The sequence below is a fragment of the Diabrotica virgifera genome, chromosome 1 (assembly GCF_917563875.1).
Source record: "Diabrotica virgifera virgifera chromosome 1, PGI_DIABVI_V3a".
Taxonomy (NCBI): Eukaryota; Metazoa; Arthropoda; class Insecta; order Coleoptera; family Chrysomelidae; genus Diabrotica; species Diabrotica virgifera.
In genome coordinates this window covers 253,957,860-253,983,258 of record NC_065443.1, presented here as the reverse complement: position 1 = coordinate 253,983,258, position 25,399 = coordinate 253,957,860, and the positions used below count along the sequence as shown (strand labels likewise).

The 25,399-nt window shown below is 32.7% G+C and overlaps 2 protein-coding genes across 2 annotated transcripts in view; one reads left to right on the top strand and one right to left on the bottom strand.

Moving 5' to 3' along the window:
- Window positions 1-11,135, bottom strand: part of LOC114334230 (opsin, ultraviolet-sensitive-like) — a 96,531-nt gene extending 85,396 nt beyond the window's left edge. Inside the window, exon 1 of the mRNA XM_050648930.1 lies at window positions 11,020-11,135. The gene's annotated coding sequence lies outside the window, so the exon portion shown is untranslated. The remainder of the gene's footprint in view (window positions 1-11,019) is intronic.
- Window positions 1-25,399, top strand: part of LOC114334231 (dynein axonemal heavy chain 6) — a 226,424-nt gene that overhangs the window by 461 nt on the left and 200,564 nt on the right. Inside the window, exons 2-8 of the mRNA XM_050663379.1 lie at window positions 152-329; window positions 15,192-15,576; window positions 17,813-17,957; window positions 19,293-19,368; window positions 19,424-19,601; window positions 21,609-21,775; window positions 22,866-23,092. Of these exons, the coding sequence (XP_050519336.1) occupies window positions 152-329; window positions 15,192-15,576; window positions 17,813-17,957; window positions 19,293-19,368; window positions 19,424-19,601; window positions 21,609-21,775; window positions 22,866-23,092 (1,356 nt within the window). The remainder of the gene's footprint in view (window positions 1-151; window positions 330-15,191; window positions 15,577-17,812; window positions 17,958-19,292; window positions 19,369-19,423; window positions 19,602-21,608; window positions 21,776-22,865; window positions 23,093-25,399) is intronic.

Below are 25,399 nucleotides of genomic sequence, written 5' to 3'. Positions count from 1 at the left end.
ATTTTGATCCTTGGACTTTCCACTACTTACTCTCAAATTTTCAAGCAAATCGATCCAGTCTGTAAAAATTACGAGGTTTTGTCCTGTTTTAAGCTTCATTATTTGGACTATATTCACATTTTCGGATTTTCATAAAAATATCTTTCATTAGGCAAAATTGTACTTCAATTCGAAGATCAAACAGTGAAGAAAACAAATCAGAAATTGGCGGACGTTATGAACCAAAACGAATGGATAGACAAATTTAGGCATACGAAAGATGGCTCTTTCGTTTACCTGACTTACGCGGTGCCAAGCTCCCACGAGCTCTTCTATCCTTATGCTTTAAGGTAAACCAGTTGTTTATTAATACTGTGCTCAGTGCATAAAGAGAGTTAAGTCCTAAAACACTGTTTTGAGATAAACGCGTTTAAAGTTTGAAATAATATGTTCGAGCTTTACTTTTGGAGTTTTTACAAGAATGTATCCCTCAAAATTCTTTTAAACACTTTTGTTCAATTAAATATTTATTTCTCTCAATAACATACTCAATAAATAATATAAACAAACTATATAAGTATTATAAAAAAATAATAAACTTTTTCTTACATGGACTTAACACAATTGGCACAAATATCATGAACTTAACACGCTTAACGCATAACACAAACTATAACAAAAAGCATAAAAATTATATTTAATAATAATAATGGGGATTTTTAAGACCAAAGTAGCAGATTTTAATAAATAATAATAGAAGAACATTTAGCAAGACAAAAACTTGTGTTTATTGATCATAAACCAAGTAAGTAATAATATACAAATTAGGTAAAATAATACAAAAAATTAAGAAAAACTGATATGGGAAACAAATCAATATTTTTTAAGTTTTATTATTTAATATTTACATTGTTTTCCTTCTTCCTGACAGTTTGTTTCGTTGATTTATTTTCTCATTTTAAATATTTTCATATTTATTTATACTTTAACTGTCATTTTTTTCGTGGCTTTCACATTCCTACTTTCTTTTTTTGTCAACTATGTAGTTGCACTATCTCTTGATTTTCTTTATCAGGAATGCCATCAGTGTAGGTATTCTCTGCTTCATTTGAGGTTATTCTTTATAGAATTGGTGAGATACTGGTAGTCCAGAAAGCCACTGCGCATCCGCTAGGAAAAATATTCTAATTCGGATTTTTTGCACAATCTTACTCAGAAAGGACCCCTTTTAACAAATTTGCATGTTGCCAGGACCAAAAATTGGTCAAAAATTTTTTAAACGTTTTTTTTTTTTGTTTTTTTCCTAAAATTATTTTTTTTTGCATGGAACAAAATTTTTTTAGGTTTTTTGGGTCATTCCAAGCAGAAAAGGTCTTTAGTGACTTTTCTCTAAAGTTGATAGTTTTTGACATATAAGCGATTAAAAATTGAAAAATTGCGAAATCGCCCATTTTTAACCCTCAAAAACTATGTGAAAATCTAAAAATTTGAATGTTGCCAAGGTAGGTAGATATTCTTTAAACATCGATTGATGAAATCCCGGAGAGGTTTTTGCAATACAGTATCAAAAACCCCTTTGTTTTTTAATTGTCAATCAAGCGTGCGCGACACTATTTTCCACCGTTGCATGTGTATGCAGTATGGTGCAAATGAAAGGAATAAATTCGTTATTTCGTAAACCGGCGACTTTAAGGAAAAATCCCGAAACAGGTCGATTTTTATTTTTAAGTTATGATATTGTGACATATATGGTATACTAGTGACATCATCCACCTGGGCGTGATGACGTAATCGATGATTTTTTAAATGAGAATAGGGGTCGTGTGCTAGCTCATTTGAAAGGTTCTTCAATTCTCTATTCAGTAATATAAACATTTACATATTTATTTATACAGGGTGTCCAAAAAATTTCTATTAAATTAAATTATTTGACAAAAAAGAAGTAGAAGGACACCCTGTATAAATAATTATGTACATGTTTATATTACTGAATAGAGAATTGAAGAACCTTTCAAATGAGCCTGCACACGACCCGTATTCTCGTTTAAAAAAATCATCGATTACGTCATCACGCCCAGATGGATGACGTCACTAGTATACTACATATGCCACAATATCACAACTTAAAAATAAAAACCGACCTGTTTTGGGATTTTTCCTTAAAGTCACCGGTTTACGAAATAACGAATTGATTCCTTTCATTTGCACCATAATGTATACTGTATACACATGCAACGGTGGAAAATAGTGTCGCGCATGCTTGATTGTCAATTAAAAAACAAAGGGGTTTTTGATATTGTATTGCACAAAACTCTTCGGGATTTCAGTAATCGATGTTTAAAGAATATCTACCGACTTTGGCAACATTCAAATTTTCAGTTTTTCACATAGTTTTTGAAGGTTAAAAATGGCCGATTTCGCAATTTTTCAATTTTTAATCACTTATATGTCAAAAACTATCAACTTTAGAGAAAAGTCACTAAAGACCTTTTCTGTTTGGAATGATCCAAAAAATCTAAAAAAAATTTGTTCCATGCAAAAAAATAATTTTAGGAAAAAAATAAAAAAAAACGTTTAAAAAACTTTTGACCAACTTTTGGTCCTGGCAACATGCAAATTTGTTAAAAGGGGTCCTTTTTGAGTAATATTGTGCAAAAAAATCCGAATTAGAATATTTTTCCTAGCGGATGCGCAGTGGCTTTCTGGACTATGATGAAATGTATGGAAGCAGGTTAATGAGGTCATTTTTTTCTACTTGGGTATAGAATTTTGTCCTGGGTAACGTAAACCAGGGTCCATTTTACTAATGGTTTCTTTGCCTCTTATTTTGAAACTGATGCATTGAATGGGTTGATTAAGATCTAAAATATTCTTATAGTAAATTATTCCAGGCTCGTTTTTAACAAAATTCGGCCACTGTACATCTCATACTGTTTTTTAACAATATTCAAAGGGCGTTTCTTACCAGTGCTTTGTATAAGTTCGGCGCAATCATGAGGATGGTGGAACGTCCAGCAAAAGCTGTTTTATTTTTTTTAATAAGAACGTGTGATGTATCACACTCAATGTGCGTGTGGCCAGGTACTAAAAAATTTATGTATGATAGCTTCCAAGTTAGGAGAATTTTGCAGGGCTACCATACACATAGCTGGTACATGAGTATTCCTGTTTTGACCACCACATGTATCTGAGTACCTATATGATCAAACTTTTCACAACAGGCTTTAAAGCTTTAGAAATAAATTTGTATACACATGAGCCAACTTCATTAGCACCTCTCTCAGCTACACCTTCATACTAAAGGTAACAGTAAATTGTGCCATCACTGCAGTCGTAGACTGTTAGATTAAAAGTCCAAAGTTGGCGTTTGTAGAAAGCTATGGAACTATGCACGAGTGAAGTGCGAAGGCATTGCTGCATGTCAAATGTCACAATTTTGGTTGAATCGGTAACTTTTGAATTTTCTTTGTCTAACTTTTTAGACTCATACGCATACTCCGCGTTATCAATGTGGTCATTTTTTTGTTTTAAAAACTCCTGGTTTTCACTCTCAGAACATATTTTAAGTTGCATGTCCAGCCTATCACACTATGAACAGGTATCTAATTTAGACGTTTTAATTTTTAAATTGTTGTGGAACTCCTCACAAAACTTACTATAGCTTACAGGTTTTAAACTGTTTTCAGATAGGGTACGCTTGTATTTTTCATATCGATGTTGAAAGTTCCCAACCACCTGCGTCAATTTTTGAATATTTTGTTCTGTTACCCTTACATTAACGAGAAATATGTATTTTTACTGTCTATAAGCTCCTATGTCGTTATTTCATATAGGGCCATCTATAAGCCAATTAACGAAATAACGACATAGGAGCTTGTAAACAGTAAAAATACATATTTTCTTTAATTTAGGGTAACAAAACAAAATAGCCAAAAATTAACATAGGAGGTTGGGAACTTTCACCATCGATATTATAGTGTCACTATGGTCAAATGAGGAGAAACAAATTTTTCCCACAATCTTGTCTTGAGTAGTGGCTTTAATAAACTGGGATTCCAATTAAAAATTGATTTATCAGTTCCTTTCTTCTTTAGTTATACATTTTTTTCTAAAATTTCCTCTTTCATCCGGTTGGATTGTGCCCGAAGGAGATGATCTTTTCTTTTGAATAATAGTTTATAGGTATCTCCGACTTTCTCCAAATACTTTTAGTAAAAAAAAAACAAATCAGATTTAAAGGCGCGCGGCGTACAGAGAGTCAACGTAATAACTGATTAGTGTACAGAAGTCGCAAATATTGTGGACCTTAACACACTGAGTCTTCCTGTTTCTTAAATAATGTTTAGTGTAAAGAGTGATATGTCTAAGTTCGGGACCTAACACGCTTTACACAGTTAGTATTGATTGTTTTTCATTTGTGTAAAATGAATATCTCAGTTTAGGAATGGAATTAGACTTGACAAATTATACACACATCTAGATACCAATTTCTAACATACAGATTGCCAATTATACCAGATGCCAATCTAACATACATTTGCCAATTTCGACAATTTTTGGACTTAACTCACTTTACGCACAGAGTAGGTACACGGTACACTCACCGGCACAATATTAGCCGCCCACCTTGTATTTCTTTCAATTTGCAGAAATTGTCAATCTTAGATTCAAACAAAAATCAAAACAATTAAAAATCAAACAAACATAATTTTGAAAATCAAAGTTTACTTAAAAAATTATGAGTATCAATAATGGGTGTTGCCACCTCTGGCCCTAAGGACTTCTTAAAGCCGATCCGGCAGTCGATTCATGATATCCGATTGATGGATATTGTGCCAAACCTCTACCGTATCCGTCTTGAGTTCTCCGAAGGATGTAGGAGCTGAATTACGGTACGGGATGTTATCAGACGACTTCGGGAGACAGGTTCATATACCCGCAAGATCAAGCCAAGGCCAACATCGATGTACTACAATTCAAATTTACCGCTTCATGGTCAGCAACGTGTTGAGATATCGCTTTTGCGCCGCTTCTGAAGCTCGTACGCGTCTTTGTGAGGTGAGAAATGTTAGTGTGAGTGAACGTACCATTAGAAGAAGATTGGCAGAAAGAAATTTGAGGATTTTACGTTCAGCTCGCACCCCACAGCTGCTCCCACAATACCGTAGAGCTAGATTTGGTTTTGTGCGAGAATATGCTGCCTGGGCTGCGACGGAATGGAAGAACATACTGTTCTTAGATGAGAGCAGAATATCCCTAACAGGTTCAGATGGACGTCAGCGTGTCTACCTGCGTCAAAGTGAAAGGTTTGCTTCCATGCACTATAACCGAAACACTGGCTTACCGAGGAGGGTCAATAATGATTTAGTTAGATATATCTTTTACGAAGCTCGTACTGGTCTTGTGTTTGATAGAGATAATGTAGGTGCTCAAAGATACGTACAAGAAGTTCTCCAAGACCATCCCATGTCTTTCGAACCATTTATTGGTGAAAACTTTGAATTAATGTTTGACAATGCACGGTACCATAACGCAAGATTCACCCGTGAGTACCTTAATGAAGTCAGGATTCAAGATTTACCATGGCCGACACACAGTTCCGATCTTAACCCAATTCAACACATTTGGGACAACCTCAAAAAACGGGTAAAAACACGAACCAGCTCCTTCAGAGAGCTCAAGACGGCTACCGTAGAAGAGTGAAACAATATTCCCCAAGATAATATCTAAGATATCATGAATAGATTGTCGAACTGACTCCAAGAAGGCCGTCTATTGAGGCGGCCGTTAATGTGAGTGCGAGTGAGATACACCATTGGATGGCCGGAATGGTGCATCTCTTTCGCACTCACCATTAACGGCCGCCTAATACGCACTTAGCGCTCATTGTTAATAATTAAACATAACAGCTTAAGGCGAAATTATACGGTTCATCCCAATTGAATTCACTTTGGTTGAATGGAGCAGAAGTGAAAGCACTTCTATTTACACAGTATCTGCAAAATGAACTATTCAACACATATTCTTCGAATGATGTTGTCGAATGAAGTCATGTATTTAGGAGTTGCATTAAGAGGATGGGTACGTATTTTCGGCTGCAATGCTATTCAAATGGGGATTCATTTTTTTCGAATCCTGAGAAAACTAATAAGTATTTTTCAAAAATTTAAACGCAAACTGATAGATTACGTTATTAGTGAGGGCCGAAAGTCCCTGAGAACTTCTATAATATTTATTTCAATAAGTTACAGAAGTGAACAACTAAGAGAAAATTTAGTGTGATTTTTAAGTTCAAATATCTCATTAAAAATAAAAATTTTATTTATTCTAAGGGACTTTCGGCCCTCGGTAATAATTTAGTCTTTCGTTCTGCGTTTAAATTTTTTAAAAGTATTTAGTAGTTTTTTCAAGATTCGAAAAAAATGGACACCGCATGTCCGTGGTAATATTTTCCAAATCTATCTTTGTCTTCAACGCACTCAGTCGAATAGAATATTGTCAGCATATTGTCAGTCAGACCGTGACAATCAGTGACAATTTTAAATATTTGACGTGGCATCGGGAATATTTTCAGTTGTTGATTAAATTATATTGATATATTATAGTGTATTTGATAAATAATTGATTTAAGACGTGAACTTAATAAAAAGTTATTTATTGTGTATTATTTGTGGAAGATCCAAGCAAAGGATACATCAGGATAATATATTCTGTGATCCAAGTATTTTGTTGTTAAAGATGTTTAAAATTGTAAGCGTTCCATAGTAACAATATATTATTAAAAAGTCACTTTAATTTCCTCTTTTCTCGATTGGGTATTAGTTTTTGTTGTACATATAAATTATTACAATCACTGAATAGATAGTTACTGAAAAAATTATCACATTTATTAACTGAATTATTAATTTGCAATTATACAATAAATAACAGTTATCCAGGAACATTCAAAAGCCATCTCTTTAAGTTAATGATGACATTTTCAAGTAGAATGACATTCTAGTAATGTTTACATATCCATATCAGTGTGAATTTTACTACACGTAATTTGCCATGTAAAGACAGAAAAGTAGGGATAGCCGTAAAATATTTGAGAATTATTTACCCATGGCTTTAATATGTGATCATTTAATAAAAGAATTATCGAAAAAGAGGCTAAGGAAACGCCGTCGTTGGTGGGTGCGATCATGGGTATTAAGAAGACAAGCCTAGGAGCCGCTTGTGTCTATAGAATTCTATGTATTCTTCGGTTATATCACTAATGTTCAAATCTTCAATTAGCGATTTAATTGCATTTCCCCGACAATCTCGGTTTTTATATCCCGCCGTCTTGTAATTCCACAAACACGAATAATTTTTAAAATGTTCCAAGAACAGAGTCGTATGCTCTTCCTTCCATTTGAAAACCATTGTGTATGAAAGTACAGTGGAATCCCGATAAGTCGGCCCCCGATAACCCGGACGTCCAGCTAACCCGGACCGATTTTCATCAGACAAACATTTTAACAAATAAACAATTTAATAATTTTATCAAATAAAAATGTATGTAGGCAAAATAATATTTGAGAGATAATAATGTGTATTTGTGTAATTTGAACTATACGATAGTAAAAATGATTCATGGCACACGGCGGCAGAGCGACCGTCTCGGCTTATCGGAAGGAACAGGCACATGTCTGTATTCCTTTTCCTTTATTTATGTCAAACTGTCTGAGCGTTGTTTAGAATAGACTAAAAGACTATTTAAAAAATTCTTTTTTAAAACAATGGTCTTAGTCTGTTCTTAAATAACAACATTGTTCCTTGTGACCCTATTGTGTGTAGTACAGTCGCGTCGTATTGTTCACTTCCGTTCTGTAATCGTGCTTCAGATTGTGTTTGCGTGTTTTTTGTCTACGTAATGGCAACAAAACGTAAAAATGTTGTAGTGACAATGGGAAAGAAACTAGAAGCATTAGGTAGGATTGATAAAGGCGAATCTTTAAAATCAATTTATTGCAGCATAATATGGTGTCGGTACATTCACAGTATGACTGAGTTTTTTAAGAAATGAACAATACTCTACACTCTACAACAGCGGTGCTCAAACGGTCGATCGCGATCGACCGGTCGATCGCCAAAGTTTTTGAAGTCGATCGCGATTCACGGAAAAATACACATGGAAAAGGTGGAGACTGCGCTAACTTGTGGATGATATGAAGTGCCATGCACTTCATCCAAGTAAAATTAAGATGAAAAACATCTTTAATTACAACTCTCTGTAGTTACAACAGAAATGTGAAATATTTTTTTTTATTTTCAAATTATTTGTACTAGCAGTCGATCGCTGGACGCTTGCAGTTTATGTGGTAGATCCCATACAGTGTAAGTCTGAGCACCACTGCTCTACAACTACTCTACACTCTACAATTAATACGTAATTTAGATGTGTACTGTGCATATGTCGTGGGCATACTGCAAAAACTGACCAAGTCAAATATCATGGTTTCGAGATAATCGATGTTGAATATTCTGTCATTTTTGTTGAATTTTTTTTTAAATCATTTTAAAAGGATATGTATTTTTTCTTTTCAGGTATTACATGGTTGAAGTTAGTGATTCTAAATAGCTCTAAAAATCGCAATAACCTTTTGGTTTTTCGAAAAAAAAATTGACTTGGTCACTTTTTGATGTAGAAATTTGCTCAAATTTAAATCGTGGTCACAAAAAGATTGTTATTACTCAATAATAAAACGCAAAGAAAATACTTCTGATTTTATTTATTTGCAGTGTAAGGCTGAAGTTTCAAATAAAAACATTTACTTTATTTTTTAAATTGGAAAATAATAACAAAAATGTAAAAGTTTCTCTACTAGAATTAATCTGAATCCGAATAGGAGAAGTTGAACTAATCTGAATCCGAATCGGACGATACTGATGGCTCTGGAGCAACATATTTCCACTCTGATGGTATTGACTGATACCCAATTTACCCTTTTATAGGATTTATAACTCGTTTAGTATGTCCAACTACATTGAATATAAGAAACTCTGGATCACTATAGTTGTACTTAAATCAATATATATTGCGGTTTATCTGCTTCATATCGCATACATTTAATTTTTAACCAATTAACACGATTTTAGTTTTGGTCAGTGCTTCTATTTTTAAGAATATTAGCAGCTAGGGTATTTACATATATCAAGAAAATCATTATACCTTAATTCCTGTACATTATATGAATCACTTTTTTTGTTTCGGCCCGTCTAAAAATGTGTAACCAATCATGCATAGTACTGGAACATTATTTTTAGCATTTTTTAGGGCAATGTGCATGTAATCTACGTCCATGTAAGAATGCCCAGATTAAAAAAATATGCTGCACAATACTTAAATTGCTGTTTTATACGATAAAATGAAAGATATTAATATCTATTTTTCCAACACGTGATCGTTCAACAAATAAACATACAACGTATACGTAAAACTAAAACATCAAAGTGACCAAGTCATAGTATCCAATTGTCGCAGTTCAATGTTGACATGAATAAATATCAATCATTACGTATTTTTTATGGGAAATAAGCCACAATTTTACTAAAAAATGAATTTATTAACGTTTCGAAGCCCAAATCGGGTTTCGTTGTCAAAACACAAAATACTATTGTATTTTGTATTTTGACAACGAAACCCGATTTGGGCTTCGAAACGTTAATAAATTCATTTTTTAGTAAAATTGTGGCTTATTTCCCATAAAAAATACGTAATTTTAAAAATGCCACAAGGAAATAGCTTCAGAACAACAATATCAATCATATTTCATGCAAAAGTGACCAAGTCAACATGTTCATTTCTTAGTCTATTGATACGCATACCCAAACATAGACATTTGTATGTTATGTGTGTTGCAGGATCATACCTTATAATTTTGCCTTAGGCATTTTTTCAGGTACTCGGTTGCTACTTTTGAGTGACTTGGTCACATAAACTAAAAATCGATAAAAATTGACTTGGTCAGTTTTTGCAGTATACCCACGATGTGTTTCATGTTTTTGTAATTATAATGGAGGTTATCTGTAAGTATACCGTATTTTATTAATTTTTACCATATTCTCCGGCTAACCCGGATCGGCCGCGGTCCCGATTAATCCGAGTTATCGAGGTTCTACTGTAGTAGGTAGGTAAATTTTAAATCTTGCATTTTAAATTATTACACTTTTCGTTCAAATACGGTTAAACGACTGTTTCTCGAAACTGTGGCGCGCACGACTGAGTGTAAAAGTGAATCGTTTAATGTTCATTTCTTGTATTTAAGGTTCATTTTTCGTTCACCCGCCTTGAAGATTGAACGCCAGAAGGGAAAATATTGAGCATGTTCAATTCTTTCAATGCGAGTGAAAGACAATATTCAATGACATTGAATGATTCACTTTTACATTTACATGGATCACTTTGTTTGCTTCATCCAAATTGAAAGGCAAAAGTGAACCATGTAATTTCGCCTTTAGTAATAAAATAATGATATAAATTTCTTCAGGATATTGTAGAGGGGGCTTTAAACTTTCATTTGGCCACTTTCTGACTTTCATAATAATTATTTTTAACTGAGTTATTGAGCTTTGAAAATGGCCATTTTCGAATTTTTCTAATTTTAAATCGCATATAACTCGACAACAATCAATTTTAGAGAAAAATCACAAGAGAACTTTTTTGCTCAGAATGACCCAAGTGATCCAAATTGTTTTTTTTATTAATGGCTTTGACATAGCCAATTAGCCAGACTATTTTTTTTTTGTATGGTATTACAATAACAATTTTAAGTTAATATCTAAGCCTACTTATTATCTAAATTTACAGGGTGTTATAATATATTTATGGATATATTTTTCAATTTTGTGTGATATTTTTACAATTTTTATTATCTAAGCCTATTTAAAATTTAAATTTACAGGTCGTTACATATTCGTAAAGACATTGTAACGTCTGCTTATTTTTTGGAAAAAGAATTTCGTTTAAATTGACAGGTAAAGGACAATTTAGATCAATTAACTTTCATACATTACTTTAATATTTTGTCTGTACTGTCCACACTCCAATATGAGGTGCTGTAGATCTCCCATTCCACCACAGGCGCAATATGGGTTATCACTGATACCTATGCTGTGTTTGTATGCTGGCTTAGTGCGTGATTTGACCTCATTCTGTTTATTGTTTTTATAAATAGCCTATTTGATTCTTGTTTAAACCATCTCTCATTGGGAATTAGTGGTTGGCAATTTCTAAAATTTATTCCCGTTGTACTTTGGTTATATACATGTTGCCAATTTTGTTTGCAATGGTTTTTACTGATATTATCTATATCGGTTACTGGTAGAAGTATGTTGTTTATATTTCGTTTGGTTAAAGCTGCAGATTTAGTTAATTTGTCGACTTCTTGTTCTTCATTTCCAAATATTCCAGAATGTCCTCTAACCCAACAAATAATAATTGAACTACCAGAGGAAGTAATATCATAATATAGACTCTTAATTTCTACCTCAATGTGGTTTAGATTTTTTGTCGATTGGATAGAAGTGAGTTTGTCCACAATACTTCTACAATCGGTGAAAATGATATAATTGTCCATACCCACAAAGCCTATATATTTTAACGCAAGTAATAAAGCTGATACGGCAGTATATATTGAAGCTTCATTAGGCAATCGGCATGATTCTTTGTATTCAGAATTCCAGTGATATATTGCACTTCCGGTTTTATTTTGAATTTTGGAGCCGTCAGTAAAAATATATTGAAACATAGGCCACCTGTCTTTAATTATTTTGTTGATAATACTGCCTGGAGGGTGTGAATCCATGTAATTTGTTTGTATTACCTTGGAAAAGAGAGTTTCAGGAGGTTTAGTGTAAATTGGAGGTATTTTATTTTTGTGCATTTGGTCTTTATACATTGTCAATTTCCTATAGCTTTCAACGTATATGGGGGTTCTTTTAGTACACCAATATTTGTGGCTTAAATCTAATATATTCAAGTTACGAATAGTCCTTAAGTAGCTGACGTTTTTTGAGATAGCTCTAGCTACAAACTTATCTGTACAAAACTGTCTACGTAGAGTAAGTGGTGGTTCCTTAGCTTCAATCTCAATAATAGTAATAGGAGTAGATTTTAAGTAACCATTTATTCCTTTGGATTTCAACTTCATTAAGACATCCTGTTGACGCAGACCCATATAAATGACAACTATAGTCGAAAATTGGTCGAATCATTGAGCGATAGAATAGCAATGCAATATTTGCATTTGAATTTGGTAAAAAAATTGTTTAAACAATTTGTCGACCACGGTACCGCCTGGCACCCTGTGGATTTGTTATAAGGACCTCTTTTGAGTAAGTTTGTGCAAAAAAATTGAATAGGAATGATTTACCTAACGGGGGCGACGATACAGCCTAGACTATAATATACCTATTAAACCTACTTACTACTTACCTACCTTCTATTTAAAATTAATTATTACAGAATTACTTAAGAGGCTACAGTAGCGATCAAAAGGTAACAACAAACGCGTTCCAAGATTGCGGCTCTAATTTTGAATACTTTGTCGAGATATTTGGCACACATATTCGTAATAAAATAAAGAATGGCGGTACAGAGCCCAATTTCAGAAATATGTTAGTACGTGGAAATCACTCTATAACTAAATAAAATATTGAAAAAAGGAGTCTGTACCGCTATTAAGAAGAAATAAAAACTTTCTTCAAATAAACTTTTTTATCCCATGCCTAGATTTTGTGTAATCTTGGAACTACTAAAAATTAATTATTACAGAATTACTTAAGAGGCTACAGTAGCGATCAAAAGGTAACAACAAACGCGTTCCAAGATTGCGGCTCTAATTTTGAATACTTTGTCGAGATATTTGGCACACATATTCGTAATAAAATAAAGAATGGCGGTACAGAGCCCAATTTCAGAAATATGTTAGTACGTGGAAATCACTCTATAACTAAATAAAATATTGAAAAAAGGAGTCTGTACCGCTATTAAGAAGAAATAAAAACTTTCTTCAAATAAACTTTTTTATCCCATGCCTAGATTTTGTGTAATCTTGGAACTACTAAAAATTAATTATTACAGAATTACTTAAGAGGCTACAGTAGCGATCAAAAGGTAACAACAAACGCGTTCCAAGATTGCGGCTCTAATTTTGAATACTTTGTCGAGATATTTGGCACACATATTCGTAATAAAATAAAGAATGGCGGTACAGAGCCCAATTTCAGAAATATGTTAGTACGTGGAAATCACTCTATAACTAAATAAAATATTGAAAAAAGGAGTCTGTACCGCTATTAAGAAGAAATAAAAACTTTCTTCAAATAAACTTTTTTATCCCATGCCTAGATTTTGTGTAATCTTGGAACTACTAAAAATTTTTATTTCTAACAAGAAATCGAACATATTATAACTAAATAACTAATTAGGCAACATATAGAAATTATCACTGTCATTTTGACAAACGTCAGATTTTCTCTAATCTGTTCTGTCATCTTTATCGATATCTGTTCAGTGCAGTTGTGTGTTAATTTAAGAATTCGTTATTGTTGTTTCATAGGAAAGTAGTGTTTATTGATAGTTAATTTATTATATATTTGTTGTTGTTGTATAAGTTGTTGGCCTCTTTGAAAGAATAGATTGTTGTTAATTGTGAGTTTTAGTTTTATGTAGGTAGGTAAGTATATTTTACGTAAAAATATTTCGAATTCTAATGCGAATATATAAAGTTTTAGGAGGATTTTTTATTCTAAAAATATTATCAATAGTTTAACAAAATGGAAAAAGTATATAAATCAAACGAAAAATAAAGTGAAACCTTCCCAGAAAAAGTTCATTAAAAACCGTGCCAAAATTATGCGAAAATCGAAATTTCTTTCGCTTCACAACAAAAAATGATTATTTATTATTGTTTTATTATTAGATATTTCATGCAAATACCTTTCTAAATACCTATCTTAACATAAAAATTTCACCCATTTTGGTTTATTTTTATAAATATCTATTAATAATAAAATCGTTTTCTATTACTTCCATTTAGCGTGACTATGATATTGTCAAAATATTAATCTTAGATAATGTCAAAGATTACCACTGTTGCCAAAGTTTATGATACTATATCCCGAAGTTATATTTTGTTGCCACCTGTTTATCGCTACTGTTTACTCTTAAGGCCATGGGTACATAATTCGCAAATATTTTACGGCTATCCCTACTTTTTCTGTCTTTACACGGCAAATTATGTGTAGTAAAATTCACGCTGGTATGGATATGTAAACATTATTAGAATGTCATTCTACTTGACAATGGCATCATTAACTTTAAAGAGATGGCTTTTTAATGTTCTTGGATAACTGTTATTTGTATAATTGCAAATTATTAATTCAGTTAATAAATGTGCTAATTTTTTTCACTATGTATTCAGTGATTGTAATAATTTATATGTACAACAAAAACTAAAGTGATTTTTTAATAATATATTGTTACTATGGAACGCTTCTTCGCTATTATGCTATTTTGAAGATCTTTAAAACCAAAATACTTGGATCACAGAATATAATCCTGATGTATTCTCTGCTTGGATCTTCCATAAATAACAAACAATAAATAACTTTTTATTCACGTGTTAAATCAATTATTTATCAAATACATTATCAATATTATTTAACCAACACCTCAAAATATTCCCGGTGCCAGGTCAAATATTTAAAATATTTAAAACTGTCACTGTCTTGTCATCATATTCTATTTGACTCATTGTGTTGTATGACAAAGATAGCGAATGTTCGATTTGGAAAATATCACCACGGACATGATGTCCATTTTTTCGAATCCTGAAGAAACTAATAAATGTTTTTAAAAAATTTAAACGCAGAATGAAAGACTAAATTATTATCGAGGGCCGAAAGTCCCTTAGAATAAATAAAAAGTTTCTTTTGAATGAGATATTTGAAATTAAAAATCACACTACATTTTCTATTAGGTTTTCACCCCTGTAACTTATTAAAATAAACATTATAGAAGTTTTCAGCGACTTTCGGCCCTCGGCAATAATCTTTCATTCTGCGTTTAAATTTTTCAAAAATTCTTATTAGTTTTCTCAGGATTCGAAAAAAATGAATCCCCATATGAATAGCATTGCAGCCGAAAATACGTACCCATCCCCTTAATTGTTAATAATTTTTAGGGTTGTTCCATACAAACTAGTAGACAAATCAAACTTCTTCACCATGAGTGCCAAGGGAGTGATGCAGCACGTCAATAGTGAAACAATATTCACTTCCCTGGACAAATGGGAGAACGAATATAAGATGTACTGCCGTCTGATGGAAATTAAACTCTTCCTGTATTTCCGAAAGTGGAAAGGGTTCTACTTTTGGCGAACCAAAATAAAACGCAAGAAAATCTACAACGCGAAAAGAATGCTGAAGGATAATCTGCTCAGTTTGAACCCGATTTTGAGACAGGGATTGTTAGCTGTTCAGGATATGTGTTATAAAATGATAGATGTTTCTTTTACTGACGTATCGCAGATAGAAAATACTTGGTTGTTTTATTTTGTTGAAGATCAGGTTAGTAATATTATTTTTACACTTAATAGTTTATGGCATTAACTTTAATGGCAAGAAGCTAAACCACCTCAGATTCGCTGACGAGTATTGTGATTATAGCGAGCTCATTCGAGGAACTGCAAATTATGATGGAGTAACTCGCAGGAAGCTCTCAATACGTCGGTCTAAAACTCAACATGAGAAAAACAAATATAATGACAAACACAGATGACCCCAGACGTATAACTATAAATGGCAGTGAGATAGAAAAAGTCCATGAATATAGAGCAAAGTCCAGGAATATATCCAGGAATATACAGGGTGTTAGTAAATAAGTATGACAAACTTTATGAGGTAATTCTACATGAAAAAATAATGACAGTTTGTTCTATATACGTATGTCCGCAAATGATTCGTTTCCGATATACGGGGTGTTGAAATTTTTATTTCAAACTGCGAATTTTTTTATTACTCCAAGACCGTTTGAGCTACGGAAATTAAATTTGGTGGGTTTTAAGAGGTAGTTATTGCGCATTTTTTGATATACAAATAACAATTTTGTATTCATCATTGGCGCGCCTATGGGTAATGGTCTGAATTTTTTTAAAGAAAAAAATAGTACGCCACTGAGATATTTTAAATTAGAAATTATTTTTGTATTTCACGTTTAATTTATGATAAAGAACCTTTCTTGTCTTTTTTACATATGGTGCACCGTTTTTATGCAAAAAAATAAAACATCTTCGCGCGTATTTTTCATTTCGTAACACATTATCAAGAACTCTCCAATATAATAATACCAAACAATAACAGAAAATATTTCTAAAAAGATTTTAGCTATGTGCAAGGTTACAACAAATGTTCAAAATTACCTGCTTTAAAGATGACAGAGTAATTTTATATTCACCATTGGCGCGCGTATGGGTAATGGCCTGAATTTTTTAAAGAAAAAAATAGTACGCTACTGAGACATGTCAAATTAAAAATCATTTTTGAATTCCTAGTTCAATTTACGACAAAAAATCGTTCTTGTCTTTTTTTATATGAGGCGCCGTTTTTATGCAAAAAAATAAAACATCTGAACGTTTACAAAGTATTTGAAATAAGTTTCTATGCATATGGAATCTACCTCGAATAATTTGTAAGCGTTAAGATGTTTTATTTTTTTTGTATAAAAACGGCTCCGCATATGAAACAAAGACAAGAATGATTATGTGTCGTAAATTGAACGAGAAATTCAAAAATGATTTTTAACTTGACGTATCTCAGTGGCGTACTATTTTTTTCTTTAAAAAATTTAAACCATTACCTGTACGGGCGCCAATGGTGAATATAAAATTATTCTGTCACCCTTAAAGGAGGTAATTTTGAACATTTGTTGTAGCTTTGCACCTAGTTAAAATATGTTTAGTAATATTTTCTGTTATTGTTCTACTTTGGTATTATTATATTGGAGTGTTCTTGATAATGTATTAAAAAATGAAAAATACGCGCGAATATGTTTTATTTTTTTCACATAAAAACGGTGCACCATATGAAAAAAATACAAGAAAGGTTCTTTTTGATAAATTAAACTTGGAATACAAAAATATTTTTAGTTTGAAATATCTCAGTGGCGTACCACTTTTTTCTTTAAAAAAATTCTGACCATTTATACCAGACACTTGAGGAGCAAAGTGTTCAACCAGTGCATTCTTCCTATCTTGACATATGGATGTCAAACCTGGACCCTAACCAAGGCAAATATAAATAAACTAGCTACAACAGAAAGAGCAATGGAAAAAGCAATGTTAGATATTATACAACTGTCAGATAAAGAGAGGAACGACTGGATAAGATCAAAAACAAAAGTCGAGGACATAACAGCAAAAGTTGCCAAACTTAAATGGAGTTTCGCAGGCCACACTGCTAGACAAAAAGAGCAACGTTGGAATGCAACAATACAACATTGGAGACCTTACCAAAGTAAACGACCAAGAGGAAGACCACAGATGAGGTGGGTTGATGATATTAAAAGAGTAGCCGGAAATATGTTGCTCAGGATAGAGACCGATGGAAGGAGTTGGGCGAGGCCTAAAAACGTGGACGATGAAAGTCTAAGAAGAAGAAGAAGAATTTAGTAACCATGCGTATCTGAACAGGGGAGTGGCGAAATGAATTATATTCAAACTATATCTTTTTCTTTCAGTATATTTTTATTTTGTATATGGGTAACCTTTGGACGTTTTTCCAACTACATATATTTTATGTATTTTAGATGGAGAAATTTCATCAAATTATGATCAAAATCGAAGAATACCACACGGTTGCTAAAGAAGTGATCAGTAGCGCCTGCCACGGGGCTCTTCTTGCTAGAGGTTTTGTGGTTGATGAAAGAATTATTGCTGAAGAATCACAAAAAGGTACAATGGTATTTTACTTTATTATAAATCAATAATAAAAGTAAACTTTGAATACTGCACAGAAATAGCAAAAGATTAAAGATATCACTACAGTCACACTAATATTGCTCACTAGGTACTACTTGTATGCCTGATTCGCATTATTCCAGTACAGCATTCCAGTCAAGGGTTGGAATGCCACTGGAATACTATGAACCTGCACTGGAATGTACACTTCCAATGATCAATCCAGTCCAGATGACTGGAATGGCGGCCTATTTTTCATTCCAGCTCGCGCATTCCAGCGCCAATGGAATAGTGTGAACTGTCAATGCAGTGCTGGATTATTTGATATTTTTTCTCTTTAGTTCTTCTTCCATTACATCAATTATTTCTTTTAACAGTACTAACTGAATGATTTTAAAAGAAGTTCAAAACTTCTTTCTTAAAAGCATTGTTACTATAGTGTTACCGATCTTTTTAATAACTGGAATCGTTTTTATAACTTTTAAATGACTGGAATAGTGTAGACGATATCATCTAGTCCAGCACTGGACTGGAATACTGGACTGGAATAATGTCAACCGGGCATATGTTAGGTTTACATCATTTCATTACATCAATTGCATTAAAACATTCTCACTATAGTGTTACTGATCTTACAGCTTTTGACTGGAATCATGTGGACGATATGATCCAGTTCGGCACTGTACTGGAATAACTCGCTGGATTACTGGACCGGAATAATGTAAACCGGGCATTAATATATGCTAGGGTATTAAGACTCAGTTACACGACGCTAGCAACTCGTACAACTTACTGGGGTGAGTACTGGAGGCGAGTGTTTTACAGAGATAGTGGCGTCTACACGTTAAAATCGTTTTTTAACGTGTAGACGCGCCTCCGGAGACTTCTTATCACCTCAACTAAGCACTGGTACCATCTGTAAGAAGCATGTAACTGATTTCTACGGTGCTAGTAAGTCATACAGTCGAGTATTGCGTAGGAGAAGTATTGCTGGCGGAACCTACTCGTTCTAGTAAATAGGGCCCAGAGCACGCCAAATAGAATTATATTTTGCTGACGTTACAAAATAGAATTTCATAATGGGAGAATCGAGGGTTGCTAGGCAACGTGACGTCACTAAAATATAATTCTATTAACTCGACTGGCATGAACACCCGTAACGAGTACCCTACTGGAGTATAAAACACCAATTTACACAAGGTTAATTCTAAAAGTTAGTAACTGAGCCTTTAAATTTACCAACCAGCAATTATGACATGTCCAGTCAATAAACATGTTTTTTCCTCGGTCATTATATTTTTTTAACCACAAAAATCTACTTTCTTCCAGAACGGAAAAGAAAAGTTCATAAAGCTTCTTACATCGAGCAGGCAGCTAAGAAGAAATTTTGTGAACGTCTTTCCAGGTAATTACACATACATATCGGTGTTCAACGTTTTAAATTTATTCTTGTGTTTCAGTTTTATCATATTAACCGACTACATTACTATAAATATGTTACATCAGTTGATTACAAATTCTTTGAACGCTCTTTTGAAAGTTTTGGATGCCCATACTCAGTTTTTGCCTACAGAGGAACAACTGGACAATTTTGAACCGATGGCATTAACATTGCCGAGAACTGATGATACTCCAAAGGTGAGACTATTAGTTAGGCGTAATGCAGATTTTAAAAATTTTATTAAAATTCGTACTTATTTGTATCTTCTTGCATACAGATTTATATGGATGCCGTGACCATTTTAATTTGAAAACGCTAATTTTGTGTTGCTTTTGACAATCATGTATTGCTGTTGCATCTTTAGTGGCTACTTGTAGTTTGTATTTTGGTTCCAAAGGCAAATCGTCAAAGTTGTAAGGTAGTTCAATTTATATATAGGTTCTGTACATTTTTTCCGAGTGTACAGGTTTTTCCGAGTACCAATTCGAATGGTGTGTAACCTGTTGCTGAGTGTACCGAAATGTTTGAGTGTGAAATACGTATTTAGGTAAATGTTTATGACAATTTTCTAAAGACCCAATTCAATTGTTAAAGGCGATATGCTGTGGAGTTGAGTTGCTATATTTGCAGCAATGTGCATGGTTCAACCGGGGGAACCACCAATCAGGCGTTCTTTCTTCTTTTGCATTTGTCGAATCTCTTCACATATTCTTCAACATCTATCTCTGTAATCCGTTCCAGAATTAGTATTTCCTTAATAAACTCCATTTATTCCTGCATCTTCTTCTGTAGATAAAATGAGAAATTCATTACCTAATAATTATAACTTTTCTTAATTTCTAATCTACTATGTTCTGTTTGTCTACTGTACATATTTTTATACCTTCTCCTTTAAACATTAGGATCCTTTCGTATTTCATCAAGAATTGGCCGATTGCTATCATTTTTCTTCTTCTTTACGTGCCATCTCCGCGAGGAAGGTTAACAATATTCATTGTTATTCTAACTTTTGACACTACAGCCTGAAAGAGTTCAGTTGAGCTGCATCCAAACCATTCTCTGAGATTTCTCACCCAGGACATTTTTCTCTTACCTATGCTGCATGAATTCTTACCTTCCTTGAATCTTTCCCTGCATTATTAATTTTAGGAGTTTATATCTGTCACCACGTGTTATATGACACAAGTATTGAAGTTTTCTTATTTTGATGGAATCCAGTATCTCCCTGCTGTTCTGTATTCTTGTTAGTACTTCCTCATTGGTTATCCTGTCTGTCCAGGAGATTCTCAGCATTCTTCGATATGGCCACATTTCAAATGCTTCCAATCTATTGAGACATTGTTTATTAAGAGTCCATGTCTCCACACCAAACAAAAGAACAGAAAATACATAACATTTTAGTACTCACTTTCTAAGATTTAGGCTGAGGTCTCTACAACATAATATTTATTTCATATTAGTGAATGCACTTGTAGCCTTTTCTATTCTAATTCTGATTTCTTTGGTATAATCATTTGTTTCACTAATGTTTGTACTTAAATAGTTATAATTCTGAACTCGTTCTATCGTCTTATTATTTACGTGTAGATTAATGTTTCTAATATTTTTCTTTGATATAATCATGAATTTTGTTTTCCTTATGTTTAGTGACAGACCAAATTCTTCACTCGCTGCAACAACCTTATCTAAAATTATTTGTAGATCTGTAATAATTTCTGCTATTAGTATTGTGTCATCAGCGTATTTAATTTCACATATTATGGGCAGGCCATTTATTTTTATGTCTGCTACTTTATCTTCTAATGCTTTTTTGAATATTTCTTCTGAGTATGCATTAAACAGTGATGGCGACAAGACACAGCCCTGTCTAACACCTCTTTTAATTTTTATTTTATTGGTGTTTAAATTATTTATTCTTATGACAGCTTCTTGTTTATAATACAGATTATTTATTATTCTTATATTCCGTGATATTTTTCATTATTATTTAATTAGATCCTTTATATTTTTCTGCTCGCAAACATGTACTAGTCTCTCAGCGACGCTCACAGTGCAGACGCTGATCGAGGTTCTTGATATCACGAGTCTCTTAACGACGCTTGCAATGCTGTGCTTTGACTTTATTTATTATATTTCTTAAGAATTTGCTACCCTTGCATTATTCCTGATATAATATTAATTACAAACTTCCGTTTTTGTTGTAGCTACCGTGGTTTGTTATTTATGTAAAAGTACTACCTGATGAACTACTTCTAGATCCTTCCCTAGATATAACTTTGGATATGTTTAACCAAATGATAACTTTATGGGAGGAAAAAACCAAAGGGATCAAATCGTTCGTGGGAGATTCGTATTATTATCCTTTTACAAAGTAAGTATGACAAACTTTAACTCTAATCTATCTCTTTTTTTCAATTCCACAAGGAAAGAATTTTCTTGTAGCTGGCTATATACCTACCACTAAACACAAAAATGTTATTGAAATTTTTTTACAAAAGGTATATAATTTTATTAAAGCCACCAAAATATCTGAGTAGGTATAAACCCTATAATAGTATGATACAATTGATCCAAAAAATGGCATAACCCAGACATCCAAAGTGAAAGTTATCCTCCAACACCAAATTGTTGGTCCACATAATGTTCAGACAAAAGTCACACCATTTTGAGCGTCGGGTTTGGGGGGAGAGGGGGGAGAAATCGGTAAATTTGTAGTTTTTTACGTTTTTCGTCAATATTTCTAAAACTATGCGGTTTAGCATGAACAACCTTCCATACAAAAATGTTCTACATAAAATTTTAAATAAAAAAGGATGTATGCATAATCCTTCTAAAATGAACGGTTCCAAAGTTACGGAGATAGTATAAAATAATTGGTACAAAAAAAGGCCTAGCCCAGACATCCAAAGTAAAAGTTTTCCTCCAACACCAAATTGTTCTATATGGTCCACATATTGTTCAGTAAAAAGTTACACTATTTTGAGCGTCCACATTATGTGGACCATATAGAATAATTTGGGGTTGGAGGATAACTTTCACTTTGGATGTCTGGGTTTGGGTCTAGTTATACCATATTATTAATTGAAAGTGTATTTTTATATTGTTAATTATTTTAATTAATTTTAATTAATTAAATTAATTATTTTAATTAATTTTAATAAATTAATTAATTATTTTAGTTAATTTATTATTTTATTAATTTATGTATTTATTATATTAATTATTTATTTTAAAACCAATGTAAATTTAACACATTTTCATACCATTTAAAGGTTTATAACCAGGTATTTTTGGTGGTTCAGCATGTTATTAACCTGTCCTAGCACTGATGATGATATTTTTATGTCGAAAACTTTCTGGATTTAATGTAGCCCTTAAAGGGATTTTAATAAAATTATATACCTTTTATAAAGGATTTTCAATATTTTTTTTTCATTTTTTTACTTTGCTTCTGTTTTTAGTCCTATAATAAATGAGAAAGTTGAAGATAGAATATGTGGTTGGGGGCCTACTTTAGAGTTTTACTTAAGCAAAGACGTACATCTTGCCAAAAAGAAATCAGATCTCATAGATTACTTTCGAAAAAACTATGACACAGCATTTTCCTATCTTCGAAGATATCAAGGCATTCGCGAATTTTACGCCGACGATATTTTGGTAAAGGACAAAGATATTGAGAATGAAAGAGGTGAGTCTATTAGAAGTTTGTGATACAAATTATTTATTAGGTTAAAAATCAATAAGTGAGCGACACCAAGCTGTTGTTCCCATCTATTATCCTATTAGTCAACCATAACCGTTTAGATCCAGTCACGAATTTTAAATCACAGTCAATCCATTTTGGATATAATATTGCTAGATTTTAATTTTTTTATTTTTATGACTAGCGCCTGTGTTTGACCCTGATAAGAGTTGCACAAGTTTGACTTGAGTGCTTGAAATTGACTTGAGTTTGACATAGTTTCATGTCAAACTCAAGTCAATCCTTCTGACAAATAATTCAAGTCAAGTCAACCTAGTCAGTGGTTACAGGTTTGAAAATTCAAACTGTTTGTCAAACTAGTTTGAAAGAATGGGAAAAATATTTTTTTAGTAGATATACTTTTTTGTCGAGATAGAAATGTTAGTTGCCAGTTAAGATAACAAAATTTAAAATATAATGTGTCCCATATAAAAATAACTTGATACGGGTAGCGATTCAAGTCAAAATAGAGTCTTAAATTCAAGAACATTATTCATTACGCGTAAAATTGCTGGCTGGCAATTTTTGTTTTATCGGTAATCGGTGATAATTGTATGCATTCTATTCTGTCAACCAATTTACTTGTTTATATTTTTTATTTTTGAGTGTTACTAGATTACAACAAAAATTCGTTGGATGGTTTTTTATCATAGCAAGTGTAATTTAATCTACTTCAACAAAAATTTATAAAGAAACAACAAACTATAACATATTTTTGCCAGAGTAGGTTGAATGAATTCTTTGTGACTTTGCATCAGATGTCGTTTTAAAGAACTAGCTACACTATTTGTCATTTTATAACGCTGTTCTTTATTTTTTCATAATATGCACTTCCTGCAATTTCCAATTGTTTTGCAATCGTCTGCTCCAACAATCTTTTTACAGATTTTTTTCTCATAATTTTTGCAGTGGGAATACTTTCAAAATCAGACTTAATTTTTTGTTCTGGTACATATTCTGAGCTGAAAAAGGTTCAGGTTCAGACATTATAGCACAAAGCACACACTTCAAAACGAACGTAACAAACAAGCCAAGCATATACTTCTAAATATGAACTATAACTAATTTGCGGAGTAGCAGAGTACAGGTTCAGACCTGTCCAAACGAGTTAAAACAAAAGGCAGTACGCTCTCAATTAGAATAATTGGAAATAAATAAGTTGTGCAATATGATATTCAAACTTCAAACTGTTTGAGAAGTTTGATTTCAACTCAAGCCTAAAGATATCGAAATCAAGTCAAGTTCAATTTTTTTTACAAAATAAGTTTGGTTTTCAAGTCAAGTCAAGTTTGTTGAGTAAAATCAAACTAGTTTGACTTGATGCATCTCTAACCCTGATCCAAATACACTATTCAGATTTAGTTGACTTTGTTATCTATTAACGTAATCGAGGTGCAATTTTTATTATGTACTTCTATATCTTTATATCTGTATTTAGTAGTTATACTTTACTTGTTTGCTTTATTCACTTGATTTTTCACTTCCGTTTCTAGGTATCTAGCTACGAAAAGCTAGAAAGTGAATAGAGCAAACAGAGCCGCAAGTTACCTGAATGAAACAATATGGAGAAATAAAAATATCGAAAAAGAAATAAAAGGCAGAATTTACAAAACAGTCATTAGACCAATAATAACATAAGCGGCAGATACACGGTCTCACACAGGGAGGACAAAAAGAATGCTGGAAATAGCAGAGATGAAAACCCTTCGAAAAATAGATGGTAAGACACTATAAGACACAGCTAGAAGTACAGATATACGACGGAGATGCAAGGTGGAGAACATTAATAGCTGGATAAGAAACGGAAGACTAGAATAGAACGACCACATAAGCCGAATGACAATAAATAGAGTAGTAAAGACTTCAAGAGACGGTTCCCCAATAGGAAGACGATCAGTGGGAACAACTTAGTGGAGATACGTTAAAAAACAGTCGTTAAAACTGTCACGTCTACATAAAAAGAAGAATAAGAAGAAGAAATTACTTGTATAGTAAAATAAACATAGTCGTCACCTAAGGTCAAAGTCAAGATCAAGGTATGTGTCAAATGAAGGCCTCAATTTATTATGATTTGGGCGTAATCTCTAACTTTGTTACTGATAGGTTTACAGAGAAAAATAGAAGTAGAGGGATAAAGACAGAGAGAGAGAGCAAGTGAGAAAGTAGTAAAAAGAAAATAGTCTCCAAATTCTAACAAGTAGTAGACCACTTCAAAGTTAAAAGTAATTAAGAGTAAAATAAGAACTAAATGTG